Below are 17,605 nucleotides of genomic sequence, written 5' to 3' on the forward strand. Positions count from 1 at the left end.
AGCCTGTTCGAAGGAAAAAAATCACATCATGCCCGGTTTGCATCCGATATTCAGATCAGTGCAGCCATGCAAGTCAATAACTGCGTTGAAAACATCGGTCTGCACTCGGATGGCGCCGATTTTCACGAACTCAGACAATGGAGAAGATGGAGACATTTTTTTTTCCCATCTTGAAAATCAGATCACACTATGATCACCCTGGCCCTAGAGTTAGCAGCAGGATGGGAAGGGAGTTTGACGCTGATTTCTAGAGCACGGACATTGGGAAAAGATCTCAAGGAGGGCAAAGAAAACAGACTATAGACAAGAAGGAAAGCTAATGAAGAGGAAATTGAAAGATAGTGGCATTCTCTGCTAAAAACCTCAGCACCTAAGATACAAACAGACCTCACATCCAGCCTATATTACTAGCAGGGATACTCTAGGGAAGTATCACTTACTGGGCTGCTTGGTGCAGTTTTACTAGAATCCATGTTTGCCAAATTCCGAGCTGTGTATAACCCCGTCCACACCCCTGATTGGCAGCTTCCTGGGTACACTATGCATAGGCAGTAAGCTGCCAATCAGTGGTGGGGGGCAGGGTTATACTGATTAGCTGGTCTGGGATGCACATTAGACCTAGTTCTGCAGTGATAATCTCCTGCTGATAAAACACTGATTGTATTGAAACTTCAACACACAGCACAGTGACACATCCCTGAAATCAGGCTTTCTTGACCTATATTAAGCTGCTCTCAGATTAAATAGCAAAAACCTTCTGGCAGATTCTCTTTAAAGAGGAACTTTCACCAAATTGTTCATGTTGAAGTAGATATATGATGTAACAATGGCTGCATTTTGGAATAAAACTTTTTTTTCGTCTCTCAGTTGTGGAGATATTAGCAACCAAAGTATTTGGCACCTAATGAGCTAACTTTTTTAAGTCCAAGTGAATATTATCAGAGTTTTAACTGGGGGCGTGTACTTCTTCTCCCTTTATTATGCTAAGTCCCCATCATAGCTTAGGGCTAATTTCTCAGATATATAATGACAGCCAGCCTGATCTTCTGGTCTAACCTTCTGCATGATTAGAAAGCACAGATGACTAACTCTTTTCAGATAAGGTCTCTGTGGCGGGAGGGGGAACACAGCTAAATTTAGCTGTGTCACATTACAAACCCTTCTACTCTAGTCTCAGCTCTGCTGTACTGCCCCTCCCCCACATTGCCTGTCCAGAGATGAGAGCTCAAAGTCTCAGTATCACACTTATGTCTGCTGTGCTCAACTTGAACTTGCTCTGCAGTAAAATGAGAGAAGGGTGTCATTCCATCTCACAGTAGCCCAGAACAGACAGGTCACTCCTGTGTGAGATGTAATGACAGCGCTGAACTCACTGCAGAGTGATTGCAAGTTGCTTCAGCACAGCAAACATTAATGTGATTACTGACACTCCGTAATCAGGAGAGCTAATAGAAAAGTTTGTAAAGTGGCACAGCTAAACTCAGCTGTACTGCTCCTCCCTCCACACTGACTTAAGTAGGAGGTTAGACCAGGATATCAGGACAGTCTGTCATTATACCTCTCCTCTTACACACTGAAAAATCTGCTCTAAGCTATGGTGAGGGTGTGATGTTCTTTCCATTGCAAGTTGCTGCCTGCTTATGATTGGTCAGAAACCTACAGGGTGAAAAGTACACCCCCCTTATGTTAACTGTCAAAACACCCACTGGGCTTTAAAAATAGTTAACCCGTTGGATGGCAATATTTGTCGACTGATCCCACTGATATCACTCAGTTTGAACAACTTTAGTCTAATAGGGAGGGATTTAATTTTCCTAAAGGACCATATGAGAAACTGGGACTGTTGCGGTGTCCCGAAAATTGACAGAACCTTTAGTTGTAATCACGACATCACCGCTTCAGCCAGAGACGCGAAGCTGAAGCAGGGTAACTTGAGTAACTGCTTTACTTGTTATTTTAATGCAGCACAATCCATTAGAGATAAAAAAAAATGTATTAGTGGAAAACCCTTTTAGATTACAGCATAGGTATTTTCCGGTTATAGGTTTTGGGCTTCTAATGGTCTGTGCTGGGTTAAAATAATAAAATGGATATTACTTACTCTCCACGGGACCTACACTGCCACTGTTATACCACTGTTATGGTCAGTTTACCGGCTGTGCGGTGACGTCATGACTACAGCATGTATCATCTTTCATAACAATCACTCATTAGCTCACGCTGTCTACATCAGCACAGCTGCTGAGCTCAGTGATTGGCAGCAGTGGTCAAGTGAGCAATAGTCATGAGGTCACCACTGCAGCCAATAAACAGAGCCGTGTGCAGTACTGGAACTGGAGAGGGTGAGCAACCTCCTAATTTTATTATTTTAATGCGACACTGGCCATTACATACCAGAAACCTGTAAAATTTCCTTAAAGCACCACTCCAGGTTTGTTTTTTCCAGCGCTAAAGTGGCGCTTTAAATGTAAGCCCACTTGCCCCCGTTCTTATACTCACCATTTGGCCTCTTCACGTTTTACGAACGCCGCTCCGATCCCACGGTGCCATCTTGTGACAGTAGCTTCTGACTGGCCGGAAGTCAGACGCTACGTCACAAGCTCTCAACACAAGTCTATGAGAGCCAGAACGAGGCCAGAACGAGTCTCCCATAGACTTGCATTGAAAAGTGACCTCCGATGCGCTCCAGCAGAAACTAGAGTGCGCCGGCAGGTCACTTTTCGCCGGAAACGGACCGGAGCGACGCTGGAAAAGAATGAAGGGTACAACAGGTGAGTATGAGACGGGGGCAGGGGACATACATTTAAAGCACCACTCCAGTGTTGCAATAAAAAACAAATGCTGGAGTGGTGCTAAAATAAAGTATAGTTCTCTTGGGCCCATTCAGCCATTCGGAGCCTTGTGTCCCTCGTGGCTCCTGTGACATAAACAGTGTAACATGACAGCTGTAGCAGTCCACAGTCGGTGTCAAAGGGAGGGGACACAGCGCTTAGAATAGCGAAATGGCGCCAGGCAGGGACAGCCAAAAGGCCGGATGTGGACAGCTGGCAGCACTTTGCCCTCTTCCTGTCTATAGGGGCCCTAACCTTTCTGTATCTGAATTTTAGGTATAATTTTGTGGCACCCCAGGAGTCCAGCTGCCACATTGGCATTGCCTCCCTCACAGGGGGTGATGCCATGCCTGGAAGCAAGGAGGGGTCCCCTTATCAGGTAAAACCAGCATCCAACATATTTCCTGGCTTCAGACCAGAAGGGAGAGCGCTAACCCGGTTTCAGGGGAGCTTCCCCTTTAAATTGGAGCCCGGAGGTGGGTTAGAAAAGTCAGTTGGAGTGAGAAAAGTCAGTTGGGGACGGAGCAGAGAGAGAGAAAGACGAGGGAGAACCTGAGGAGGGGAGCGTTGACCGAGCTCGCCCCAGAGAAAAGCGCCAGAAATCGGACACCGGAGTCCGTGGTTGTTCGGGTACTGAAGTCCCGGCAGCCAAATCCAGAGGGCAGGAGACTGCAGGTCTCCTGGCACCCCCCCAAACACCCAGCGGCTCAGCAGCATACTAGAGCCCAGAGCCGTCACGAAGGAGCGACACCTGTAAAAGGCTCGAGCTGCCTGCCATACGGGCGAGGATGTAACGATCACTCAGGAAAGAGGGTCGCAGCATAGCTTTAGGCAGAAGGGCCAAAGAAGACAGCACAGAAGGAAGGCCTACAACCTCACCTGGCGAGGTGAATCCCAAATTGCTTCTAGGCTGCCCGGATCTCCATTACCTTCTGTTACCAGTGCCCCGGTCTGCACCATCAAACATCAAGTAAAGGTAGAGGAAACCGCCATTCCTGTATCGTCTGGTCATTATCTACACCTTCAGTCCTGCACCCCAACATCCACAATCACCTACATAAACCATACCAGTAGCCCTGAGGTCCCGCTCTACCAGTGGAGAGCAAATCCATCCCAGCTGCGTCACCAACGTCCCCTTTGCACCAAAAGCATGGGGTGTACCGGGTGGTCCAAGAATATGAGCAAGTCTTTAGCAAACACACGCTAGACTTTGGACAGGTAAAAGGGGTCCAACATCATATCCCCACAGGAGATCATCCGCCCATTAAAGAGAGGTACCGGCCTGTACCCCCAGCTCACTATCAATTTGCCAAGGGAATGTTACCGGAGATGAAGGAGGCTGCGGTGATCAGAGATAGTTGTAGCCCCTGGGCAGCTCCATTAATCCTCGTTAGAAAGAAAGATGGTACAATGAGGATGTGCGTTGATTATAGGCAGATTAACCGCATTACACATAAGGATGCCTACCCATTACCCAGAATTGAGGAATCATTAGCTGCACTGAGATACGCTACTATTTCTCCACTGTAGATCTCACCATTGGGTATTGGCAGGTTCCCGTGGCAGAAGCGGACAGAGAGAAGACTGCGTTTAAAACACCAATGGGCCTCTGCAAGTTCAACTGCAAGCAAATCGGGCTCTGCAACGCCCCGGGAATATTCCAGAGGTTAATGGAATGTTGCCTAGGACACAAAAACTTCAAAACCGTTCTCCTGTACCTGGAAGACGTAAATCGTCTACTCAAAGACATGCGAAGACCACCTGGCCGAGGTGTTCGAGGCCTTATCTGGTTTTGGCCTGAAAGTGCCACCTGTTGAAGCCCAAGGTGCAGTACCTAGGCCATGTGGTAAGCACTGAAGGTATAGCACCAGACCCTGAAAAAGTCACCGTGATCAAGGACTGGCCAAGACCCTCCACTATCAAGGAAGTGTGGCAGTTCCTCGGGCTGGTAGGCTACTACAGGAGATTCATCAAGGGTTTCACCAAGATAGCGGCACCCATGCAGGACCACTTGGGCCAGTCCAAAAAGGCCAAGAACCCGAATCCTCCGTTCAAGTGGGGTAAAAAAGAAGAAGAATCTGTCACTCGACTGAAGGTGGCTCTTACGGGAGACGAAGTCCTGGCCTACCCCAACTATGGCCAACCTTTTATACTCTATACGGATGCCAGCAACGTGGGATTTGGAGCGGTGCTCTCCCACGTACAGCAGCGCAGAGAGTGATTGCCTACGCCAGCAGGAAGTTCAGTCCCACGGAAAGGAACCCCGATAACTATAGTTCCTTTAAGTTGGAGTTTCTAGCCATAGTCTGGGCTGTAAAGGAGCGCTTCAAACACTACCTGCCTTCAGTGAAGTTTACCATTTTCACAGACAGTAATCCGCTGACCCACCTTGAAACGGCGAAGCTAGGTCCGCTGGAGCAGCGATGGATGGCCTGGCTATCCAACTACGAGTTTACCATCAAGTATCGGGCGGGGCATAAAAACGCTAATGCTGTCCAGAATGCCTGACTTGCCATATAAGGGATAAGACCCGGAAGAGGTGGCTAGGAGATAGAGCTACCGGCTTTCCATCGTCACGGGGTGACCCATTGCTCCCACTGTGTGAGGGACAAGCACTCCGCCAACAGAGAGGCCACGTTTAATCCATTTCCCCACCATGGATGGGCAGAGACGCAGGATAGCGACCCAGCTGTCCGCCTAGTAAAGGAGTTGCTGACACAAGCTGACTCGCACCCTGGTCCAGATGCTCCACAGAAGACCCAACAGTTGTGGAAGGAGAAGGGCAAGCTGTTCATCTACGAGGGAAAGCTGTGTCGGAGAAGCATCAACTCCTGGACACAAAAACTGGTCTGGCAGGTGGTAGTCCCGAAGCGGGATGCGCCAATTGTCTTAGAGGCGTACCACGATGGAGCAGGACACTTTGGGTGGAAGAAGTTGGAAGTCCAGCTACGTGAGCGATTCTACTGGGTTGGCATGAGGAAAGCAATCGAGAGATGGTGTCAAGAATGTGGTCCAAGCAACCTGAGACGGAAAGACCGTGATAGCCAGAGGGCTCCCCTGCAGCCCATAGTCACCAAGCAACCACTTGAAATGGTAGCCTTGGACCCCAAGCCGGTCAGGCTATGTCTATGCTCTCACCATAGTACATCACTACTCCCGGTTCCTGGTAGTAGTGCCAGTGAAGGATCAAACGGCTAAGACGGCAGCCAAAGCGTTTCAACAACACTTTTGTCGCCCGCAAGGTTACCCTGAACGAGTGCTTACCGACCAAGGCACAGTCTTTGAAGCAAAAGTGTTTCAGGAATTCTGTAACTTGTACGGCTGCAAGAAAATAAGGACGACGCCGTATCATCCCCAGACCAACGGGTTATGCGAGAAAATGAACCAGGTAGTAATAGACCTGTTGAAGACGCTGTCCCTTGAAGAGCGTAGCCTGTGGCCAGAGAATTTACCGGATTTGGTAGACCTATATAACCACATCCCGGTGAACTCCACCAACTGTCCACCCGCCTACCTGATGAGGGAAAGACCTGGCAAGTTACCCATTGACTTAGACATGGGAGTTTTAACACCTGAGACCACATCACCAGATGCAGACTGGGATACGGAGCAGCAGCAACAATACCGCAAGGTGCAAGAATGTGTAGAGAGAAGTTTGTCCCAGGTGGGACAGAGGCAGGAAAGAACTTATAATCAGCATGCACCTGCAGTTCCCTTATCACCTGGAGGACAGGTACTCAAAAGGAAGAGACGAGTTCACAAATTAGACAATCAGTGGGAGGTTGAGCCATACACCATCTTACCTTCAAATTTCGACAACACCAAGGTATGCCTCATCAGTAAAGATGGAGGAGAGACTTCAGCGGCAGTCTCAAGAGACCACCTAAAGATATGCCCTGATCAATTGAGACACCAAGAGGAAGACCAGAACAGCCCCCAGCACACAGAAAAGGTGGAAGAGACGGTCCAAAACATCCTTGGAGAATTTCCTCAGTCTTGGACGCAGGTGAACCAAGCAATCGTGGTACCTGTCCTGACCTTTCCCCAAGTAGCCTTACCAGAAGCCGCAGAGACTCTAGAACAGCTGGGAGACGAGATGGCCCCAGCAACAGATGCCACAACCAAAGTGGAACGAGTGAATCTACCCCCTGTTAGCGGTGAATCTGTCAGTCCCATGGTGAGTTTAGGAGTTTGAAGAAGGCAATCTGGTATACCAGTACTACGTAGGTCCACAAGTAGCGTAGCGAATAGTGCACCCACCACACCAGCGGTAGACACTAGAGACCCGGGTAGGTCATTAGCAATAACTGTACTGCGTAGATCAACCCGTAGTACCAGAGGTCAGCTCCCTGCCCGTTATAGGGACCAAGGTGTAATAAGATAATAGTGTATAGTATATAATAGCAACTGTTAAGCATGAGAGCCTACAGAGACTTCCTGTAAGAACTTTTAAGCAATCGTGAGTGCATATAGTTATTATATTTATGGACAAATGGACCACAGGACTAGATGTAGTCAGAACAATATTGAGTAAAGTTAATTGCCCACCGACAGAGTGCCCTGAAGCCACGTCCAGGGACGATACACGAAGTGGGTTAAGGCGGTTCCCACCAACCAACCTTCAGGTACCCGGAAAAAGGCAATTCACGGATAGCGGCGTAAAGAATAAGCACCGCAATGACTGCTCCCAATTTTGGGTTGTTTTTTGTTGTTCTGTAATTTTTGCCTTTTTGAGACTTTGTAAATTTTTGGTAATATGAATCGTTATTGTTGTTGTTTAACTCTAAAGGTGTCCTCAGTCCGGGAGTACTGAATTTAACTAGGGGGGAATGTGGCACCCAGGAGTCTGGTTGCCACATTGTCATTGCCTCCCTCACAGTGGGTGATGCCATGCCTGGAAGCAAGGAGGGGTCCCCTTATCAGGTAACACTAGCATCCAACATATTTCCTGGTTCCAGACCAGAAGGGGGAGCTCTAACCCGGTTTCAGGGGAGCTTCCCCTTTAAATTGAAGCCCAGAGGCGGGGTTAGAAAAGTCAGTTGGAGTGAGAAAAATCAGTTGGGGATGGAGCAGAGAGAGAGAAAGACGAGGGAGAACCTGGGGAGTGGAGCGGTGACCGAGCTCGCCCCAGACAAAAGCGTCAGAAACCGGACACCGGAGTCCGTGGTTGTTCGGGTGCTGAAGTCCCGGCAGCCAAATCCAGAGGGCAGGAGACTGCAGGTCTCCTGGCACCCCACCAAACACCCGGTGGCTCAGCAGCATACTAGAGTCCGGAGCCGCCACGAAGGAGCGACACCAGTAAAAGGTTCGAGCTGCCTGCCATACGGGCGAGGATTTAACGATCACTCAGGAAAGAGGGCCGCAGCATAGCTTTAGGCAGAAGGGCCAAAGAGGACAGCACAGAAGGAAGGCCTACAACCTCACCTGGCGGGGTGGTCCCAAATTGCTTCTAGGCTGCCCAGATCTCCATTACCTTCTGTTACCAGTGCCCCGGTCTGTACCATCAAACATCAAGTAAAGGTAGAGGAAACCGCCATTCCTGTGTCGTCTGGTCATTATCTGCACCCTAAGTCCTGCACCCCAACATCCACAATCCCCTACATAAACCATACCAGTAGCCCTGGGGCCCCGCTCTACCAGTCGGGAGCAAATTCATCCCAGCTGCGTCACCAACGGCCCCAGCGGTCTCTTTCAGCAGCGGCGGTCACCTATAGCTGCATACCACTGGTGGCATCACAAAACTTTTCCTCTAAATAAACTGTCCTTTTTATTGACCGCCTAGGGCCCTGGACCGGGTCACACCCCCGTTACAATGCCAAGGAACCGACCGACCCGGTGGCGAGTACCCCACGGTCCTGGGGGCGCGTCAATTTCCTTTCCTCTCTTTTAATTCTCATATACATGGTGAGAGCAGGATAATGAAATAACGAAAATACAGTGAATATTGGAGGCCAGTAATGGAGTCTCCATATCTTCTTAATCCGATTAGCAGCCTATTGCTTGAGAAAATATCATATTTTATTGTTGGATAAAATAAAAGACACGAGAGAGTCATTATCTTTTATTAACAAGACCATTAGGGACGTAACATTCTGCATATTTATTAGCCAAATTAAAACCTAATATCCGGTAACGTCGGATCTTTTATCCTCCTGCAATAAGCGGCAACTTCATTTTTATCTTCTTGCAAATTGGTCTTAAAACAACAATGAACATTTCTATCAATACAAATCTAAAGTTTCTTCTCAGCTAAGCAGGTCGATCTAATTGTACAACTGCTATCTCTCGTCCTAAAGGAGGCTAAGGAATTTAATAGAAGGAATTACCGGACTCAAGCCCCCCCAGTGATGAGCGTTACTACAAGAGGAAACGTTACCTTTGGTGATCATAACCATTTATTACACGATTATCCATTAATTTGTGAGAACACTGTATAATAAGGATTTCATACGGAGGTACATGAATGTGGCTTATTCCCATGCATGTCGTAATATAATAGCACTCTATGGCGGCACAGAGGTAACATTTGCAAAGGCCTTGATGTCACCTAGACATTACTATTACAAATGGCACAGGTTGGGTCAGGGGCTCTGTAATAGGTTTTGTACTAGAGCCCAGGAGCTCCAGGCTATGCCTCTAAAGGCGAGACACAACTTTGCCATGCTCATAGGTCTGAGGGTATGCTCATATCGGGAAGTGGATGGCCTACAGATTTTTGCTTGAATTTTTCGGAAATTCTCCTAATGGAGCCAATTCCACCCAGTCTGAAAGGAAACCTGTCAGGATATTCTAGCTACCACAACCATACAGGAATGTGAAGAAGAGTAATCACGGTTGTTCCTTGTCAACTTGTTACTGCTTCACTGACAGGTCTCTTATTATATGAGTATAGAGAAAGACCGGCCAACCAATCCAAAGTGGGTGGGAAGAAGCCAGCAGGGAGCTGCCCCATGACTCTTTTCCCTTGTTCCTGACTCTGGATGCCACTGAGTTTCAAAGTAAGTCCTCGTTCACACATTGAGTATTTGGGGAATATTTTACATCAGTATTTGTAAGTCCAAATCGCCCATTATCGTCCGGGAGTGGGTGATAAATACAGAAGTGGTGACGTGTTTCTATTATACTTTTCCTCTCATTGTTCACCCATTCCTGGTTTTGGCTTACACATCCTGAGGTAAAATATTTATTTTACTCACTTATATAGCGCCATTAATTCCACAGCGCTTCACAGATATTATCATCGCTGTCCCCATTGGGGGCTCACAATCTACATTCCCTATCTGTATGCCTTTGGAGTGTGAGAGGAAACCGGAGAACCCGGAGGAAACCCACACAAACAGGCGGAGAACATACAAACTCCTTGCAGATGTTGTCCTTGGTGGGATCTGAACCCAGGACCCCAGCGCTGCAAGGCTGCAGTGCTAACCACTTAGCCAAATACTGAACGTGGCCTAAGGGTTCGAGCACTTGACTGCATTATCTGTCCGAGTGCAGTCCGACAAAACATTGGATTGCCCATCGACCAATGTTAGTCTAAGGGGTTGTGCACATGTCCGATTTTTTCCTCGGACAGACTCTCCGAGGAAAAAAATTGGACATGTACACAGCTTCATAGACTAACATTGGTTCAGGTGCGATCCAATGTTTTGTCGAATTGCACTCGGACTGATAATCACAGGATGCCCAAGTTTGATCCGATAGTCAGATCGCACTTCGCTATGTAAGTCAATGAGTCCATGGAAAATATCTGACACAATGAAGAAGATGGAAAAAAAATCTCCATCTTCTCATTTGAGAGAATCAGATAACACTGTGATCAAATTCTGATCACAGTTTGATCAGAATGTTATTTGCATAATTCATCTGCTTTTCTCAGATGACAAAAAATACGCTAGTCTGCACCTAGCCTGAAACATAGCTGTTTGTAATGAGGGAGCGTCACCCTAACCCATGCTACCCGAATCTCCAGATAGGTTCCCTATAAAGTTGATATACTTCTTTCATGAAACAACGCCATGAGGTCCTCCTTGTGAAGCACCAAGCTCACATCAGCCACATCCGCTTTCATGTTTGCAATCATACCACAGAGGTCGGATTATCCAGAGCACATGGAGTATCAGAGATGGACTCTCACCTGACGTTACATGACGCGACCTCTTTAGATTGCTTGCGGAACCAGCCATGCTGGGCCTTTCTGCACTCACTGCCAGTAATCAAGCCGTCGTTATCCTGGTCCAGAGTCAGAAACATGGCACGAGCTCGCTCCTGCTCCTTCACCGATAAAAGCCTCAGCAGTGAATTCTTTTCAAGAGAAATTACAGAAAACAAGAAACACATCACATATAGAATAAAAGAGACAGATATAATGATAAATGGTGGCAAGAGGGTTACGATGGTCACACCACCAGAACCTTTACAGTGGGTACGGAAAGTATTCAGACCCCTTTAAATTTTTCACTCTTTGTTTCATTTCAGCCATTTGGTAAATTCTAAAAAGTTCATTTTTTTTTTTAAAGTACACTCTGCACCCCATCTTGACTGAAAAAAAACAGAAATGTAGACATTTTCGCAAATTTATTAAAAAAGAAAAACTGAAATATCACATGGTCATAAGTATTCAGACCCTTTGCTCAGACACTCATATTTAAGTCACACACTGTCCATTTCCTTGTGATCCTCCTTGAGATGGTTCTACTCCTTCATTGGAGTCCAGCTGTGTTTAATTAAACTGAAAGGACTTGATTTGGAAAGACACACACCTGTCTATATAAGACCTCACAGCTCACAGTGCATGTCAGACCAAATGAGAATCATGAGCTCAAAGGAACTGCCCAAGGAGCTCATAGACAGAATTGTGGCAAGGCACAGATCTGACCAAGGTTACAAAAGAATTTCTGCATTACTCAAGGTTCCTAAGAGCACAGTGGCCTCCATAATCCTTAAATGGAAGGAGTTTGGGACCACCAGAAGTCTTCCTAGACCTGGCCGTCCAGCCAAACTGAGCAATCGTTGGAGAAGAGCCTTGGTGAGAGAGGTAAAGAAGAACCCCAAGATCACTGTGGCTGAGCTCCAGAGATGCAGTAGGGAGATGGGAGAAAGTTCCACAAAGTCAACTATCACTGCAGCCCTCCACCAGTCAGGCCTTTATGGCAGAGTGGCCCAATGGAAGCCTCTCCTCAGCGCAAGACATATGAAGGTCAGCGTAGAGTTTGCTCAAAAACACATGAAGGACTCCCAGACTATGAGAAATAAGATTCTCTGGTCTGATGAGACGAAGATAGAACTTTTTGGTGATAATTCTAAGTGGTATGTGTGGAGAAAACCAGGCACTGCTCATCACCTGCCCAATACAATCCCAACAGTGAAACATGGTGGTGGCAGCATCATGCTATGGGGGTGTTTTTCAGCTGCAGGGACAGGACGACTGGTTGCAATTGAAGGAAATATGAATGCGGCCAAGTACAGAGATATCCTGGATGAAATCTCTTCCAGAGTGCTCTGGACCTCAGACTTGGCCGAAGGTGAGAGAGGTCCATTTCACAAGGAAATGGACAGCATGTGACTTAAATATAAGTGTCTGAGCAAAGGGTCTGAATACTTATGACCATGTGATATTTCAGGTTTTTTTTTAAATAAATTTGCAAAAATTTCAACATTTCTGTTTTTTTTTAGTCAAGATGGGGTGCAGAGTGTACATTAATGAGAAAAAAAATGAACTTTTTAGAATTTACCAAATGGCTGCAATGAAATAAAGAGTGAAAAATTTAAAGGGGTCTGAATACTTTCCGTACCCACTGTATGTCTTTGAACTTGGGCACTATCTGAATATAAATAGTGATTTTTTTCTGGCCTTATTTGGACACTCCAACATTGAGATAGAGTTATCAGTATATTATCCAGCCAGTGTCGGACTGCAGTGTCGAGGGCCCACCAGTAACCAGTTGCAGGCCCCCACTTTTCAGCTACATGCAAATGTGACATAATTCTCAATCACAAATTTATATAACAATGAACAGGGTAGATTGTTCAATGAATAAGATGCTGCCTTTGACTGTGCATAGTGATTCACATATATTGTGCCAAGTATTGCTCATATAAGAGGGTGGTGGCCCACCGGAGGATTCTCCTGCTCTCCCGTGGGCCAGTCCAAGGCTGTATCCAGCTTTCGGTCAGTCATTGTTGTTTACTTCTTTTTCCTAATAAAATCACATTGGTAAGGTGAGGGAGCTAACCTCTCGTAAGGACCACATATAGCATTGCCAAATGGAACTTAATTGAGTTTTTTATCTGGCCTTACGAAAGGCATTTAAAATAAATGACATCATTTTTTTCCACCAAAAGTCTGCTTTGGCAAGCAAGTGTTACATTTAGCAGCTCTATATCTGGTCCTAACAAAAGATTTGCTTCCTCACCTAGTCAAATCTCATTGGAAACCTGGGAGTTTCGACAGGAGGACACCGTTCCTGAACCGAGCTGCTTCCATATACATACCATACTTACAGGCTCTATATGGAGCTGTGTCCAATCATTGCAAGATCACAAGGTGAGCAGATAGATATTTAATCTGCACCTTTCCTGCTTTTATTTCTTCCAAATACTACACATAGAAAGCACTCCTTCTGTCTTTCCCTCTTTTATCCCTTTTATTAAAAGGAATCTATCACCAGGTTTTCACTACCTCATCTGAGAGCAGCATGATGTAGGGGCAGAGACCCTAATTACAGCAATGTGTGTTACTTTACTGGTTGCAGCATTTGTGATAAAATCACAGTTTTCTCTGCTGCAGATCTAGCAGAGCTCTGAATGTAGATATTTGTATAACCCCGCCCACATCACTGATTGGCAGCTTTCTGTTTACACTGTGCATAGGAAGAAAGCTGTTATTCAGTGGCGGAGTTACGGTTGCACAGTGGAGTAGGACCAGGAGGCACGAGACACCTTGTCCAGTAGTGATAATCTCCTGCTGATAAAACACTGATTTTATTGAAACAGCAACGCACAGCCTAGTAAGTGACACTTCACTGGAAACAGGGTCTCTGCTTTATATAATGCTGCTCTCAGATTACAAAGCAAAAACTTACTGGCAGATTCTCCTTAAAAGACTCACATGAAACCCCTTTTAATTGGCAGCAAGGGCAGCCATCCAGATGAGTGGTCATTCATATAATACACTAGGTATGCTGTGGGGGACATCATGCTGAGTGGGGTGTGTGGAGGCATCATACTGAGTCGGGGTACTGTGGGGCATCATACTTAGTGGATGGCTGCCATTGGGTGCCATCACGCTGAATTAGAATATCATCAAGTTAATTTATTTCAGCTCTTCAATACAAAAAGTGAAACTCATATATTATATAGAGTCACTACAAGCAGGGTGATCTATTTCACGTGTTTATTTCTGTTAATGTTGATGATTATGGCTTACAGCCAATGAAAACACAAAAGTCATTATCTCAGTAAATTAGAATAATTAACAAAAAACACCTGCAAAGGCTTCCCTACGCGTTTAAAAAGGACCCTTAGGCTGTGTGCCCACTATGCGCTTTTTAAGCGTTTCCGCAGGGGCAATTCTGCTGCAGAAATGCTTAAAAAATGCTTGGTAGAAGGCCTGCCATGTTCCCCAATGATAATCCGCATGTGCTGTGCACATGCTGCGGAAATTTCCTCTGCGGATTATCATTGCGGAAAAATCCGCAGCACTACCAATTATTTTGCGGAATCGCGACGTTTTCGCCGCCATTGACTTGCATTGGAACGCATGGAATCCGCATCACTGCATCTGTACATGCGGAATCCAAGCGTTTCAATGTGTGGATGGTACCTGGGTCTAGAGAAGAGGAGACTCTCCTCCGGATCCGGGTTCCATAGAACCTGTAAAAAAAGAATAATAAAATAAAAAATCTACATTATACTTACCTTCTGATGGACCCCGGTGTGCTTGTCTCGGCTTGCCGGCAGCTCGCGGTGGACTCAAGGACCTGCGGTGACGTCATTTAGTGATGTGACGGGTCACGCGACCGCTGACATCGGCAGGTCCTTTAGTCTATCGAGAGCTGCCGGCAAGCCGAGGCAAGGACACCGGGGTCCATCAGAAGGTAAGTATAGATTTATTTTTTACCATTCTTTTACAGTCACACTATATAAATCCATGCTGGTTGCATGGATTTATATAGTGTGACCAAGTTGTCAAGCACTTTCCAAGTGATGCTAAAATCGCTTGGAAAGCGCTTGACAACCTGCATGCAGAAATGCATGTGAAGAACGCTTCACATCTGCTTGTCCCTGGCAGGAAAAACGCATGTACAATCCGCATGTACAATCCGCATGTACAATCCACATGTACAATCAGCATGCGTTTTTTCTGCCAGGGAGATGCAGAAACGCTCAGGAAAAATCCGGAGCATTTCTGCATTGTGCGCACATAGCCTTAGTCTGTTTCAGTAGGCTCCACAATCATGGGGAAGACTGCTGACTTGACAGGTGTCCAGAAGGCAGTCATTGACACACTCCACAAGGAGGGTAAGCCACAGCTACCTGAATCTGAATAAAGTAAATTAAAACTTGGGAGTTTAAAAACGATGTGAAAGTTTTATGTTTAAAATTTAAGGGGTTGTCCAGTAAAAACAAGTCCACAGGATAGGAGATAATTTACTGATCGGTGGAGGTCTGACTGCGGGGACCTTCAGTAATGGGGAGTATGGGGAACTGCTCTCCCCATTATAATGGAGTGGCAGTGTGCATGCTCCATTAAAGGGGTTATCAGGGGCTCTGCTTATTTTTTCATATGGGGCTAAGAACCTACCGGTAGGTAGTTGCTATCTACCTGCCTGTTCTGCCTGGCAATAATCTGTTCCGGCTCAGAGTGGCCATGTACCGCTCCTGGCGGTGACTCTCCTGCTTATGGTGACAAGCAGCAGCTTCTTCTCTTCTGGTCTGCTCTGTTGAAAGGACATCACTGCTGATTGACAGCCAGATTCCCGCTGCCTAACTGCGGGGAGCCAGGTGGAAATCAGCATGACATCAGCAGTAAAACCCCTTTGACAGAGCAAACCAGAAGAAGAGCTGCTCTGTTAACGTGAGGTCAAAGAAAGCAGGAGAGTCACCGCCTGAGCAGGAACGGATTCTCACCGGGCAGGACATGCAAGTAGTTAACAACTACCTGTCGATAAGTTATTAGACTCTTACGAAATAATAACCAAGTCTTAGATAACCCCTTTAATTCCCCCTGCGGCTGCCAAGCGCTGCGCTTGCCTTTTTTCGGTTAAACCCACAGAAAATAAATGAAGTGGCGACCTGCCAACCTATTTTGTAACAGGGGTAAAAGTGCCCCAATAGAGGTAAAAACTTCTCTTTCTGCCAATCAATGCAGGTCCCAGCGGTCGGACCCCACTGATCTGTAAGAATCACCTATCCTGAGAATAAGTTATAACCTGTTTTTGCCAGACAACCCCTTCAAGTCTGGCTAAGGAGATTTCAAGGAATTTCTATCTAATTTTTTAAGGGCTCCAAGCTACAAAAACATTCGGTGTAATGTAAGAAGTGATGTCGTGGTTGAATTATTGAAGGAGAGAAGGATCAGGCAGCAATTTTCTTTTACAAATGTGAAGCATTTTTCCTCTATTATACACCAAAAGCAGCTGCCGCCAATAGAATATCGTTCTATTACTGTGATCGCCAGAATCAAGAATTCACAGAACTGGAGAGTGAATCAGGAGAAGGGAGCAGACACGGGTACACCCAAAATAAGAGACGTTTTAAAGCGAAGGTGAAAGTGTCGTAGAGGAACTTATCTGAAAGAACCCTGAAAAGATGCCCTGAGGTCTCTTACGACTGAACCAAAACTTTCAAGCTCTTTAATGCAAACCCTGCAATATCCCAGTGACATATATGGCTGTAGTGGTTCTTCACTGCTGTGCTGTCATACACTATCTGTACAGTTTATTCAGCTTTCATGACTTTCTCTCCCTATCTCTTTAGCTAAACTGTGATGTCCTCTCACTATCCAGATTCACCATAAATTGGCTGCTGCATTCTCTGCTTAGGCTTTTATACAGTTCCTCCTGTTTGGCTGCGCTATATCAAGTGATGTTATAGCTGCAAACAACCAGTCACACCAGAAGTCATATGAGCCTTCTCTGGCTTCTACAATCTTTAGCAATGTGAAAAATGATGGTGGCCAGTAGAAATGAAAATTGTTCACATTTTTTGTGTTCAGCAAAAAACAAAAATTCCACTCATCATTTGTGCATCTCTAATGAGCAGTTTCTAAAAGGACACTGAAATAGTTGAACTAATGTCTTAAAGAACACTTGGGTGTAATTTATTAGGTCCCATAGTATTGCTGACATTTATTTAGCCTGGGCCATATCTATAGTCCAATGATTATTGGGGTTATCCGGCCTTGTCCAGCCTTAGGCTACAAGTCGGCAGTCACTCTATGGCTCACATTGTGAGCACTGCATGCTGGGAGAATTCTCCAGTGCCGGGAGCGGTCGGTCATGTTACCTCAAGTATTTGATTTGCATACTTCTGGCCACAATCCAACTAGACGTGTCCAACCTCACTCAATACACTTGCCTTGAGTGAGACCGTGCATGTCTAGTTGGCATGTGACCGCATGTATGTAAATCTCCCGGCGCCAGCCCTGGAGACTTCTCACAGCACGCAGTGCATGCAAACTGGCATGACTGGGTTCCTCTCTTTTTCTACGCTAATACTATTTTAACTCTGTTAGGGCTTATTCAGATATTCATTTTCCGCACACGTGTTCTGTT

At 46.1% G+C, this 17,605-nt stretch overlaps 1 protein-coding gene across 3 annotated transcripts in view; it reads right to left on the minus strand.

Moving 5' to 3' along the window:
* PHF24 (PHD finger protein 24) overlaps positions 1–17,605 on the minus strand; it is a 179,765-nt gene that overhangs the window by 12,726 nt on the left and 149,434 nt on the right. For all 3 annotated transcript variants that reach the window (XM_073680350.1, XM_073680349.1, XM_073680348.1), the window contains exon 6: positions 10,966–11,132. In XM_073680350.1, coding sequence (XP_073536451.1) covers positions 10,966–11,132 — 167 coding nt within the window. The remainder of the gene's footprint in view (positions 1–10,965; positions 11,133–17,605) is intronic.

This window comes from Phyllobates terribilis, unplaced genomic scaffold (assembly GCF_046119375.1).
Source record: "Phyllobates terribilis strain yellow unplaced genomic scaffold, ASM4611937v1 Scaffold_1__5_contigs__length_1240528914, whole genome shotgun sequence".
Lineage (NCBI taxonomy): Eukaryota > Metazoa > Chordata > Amphibia > Anura > Dendrobatidae > Phyllobates > Phyllobates terribilis.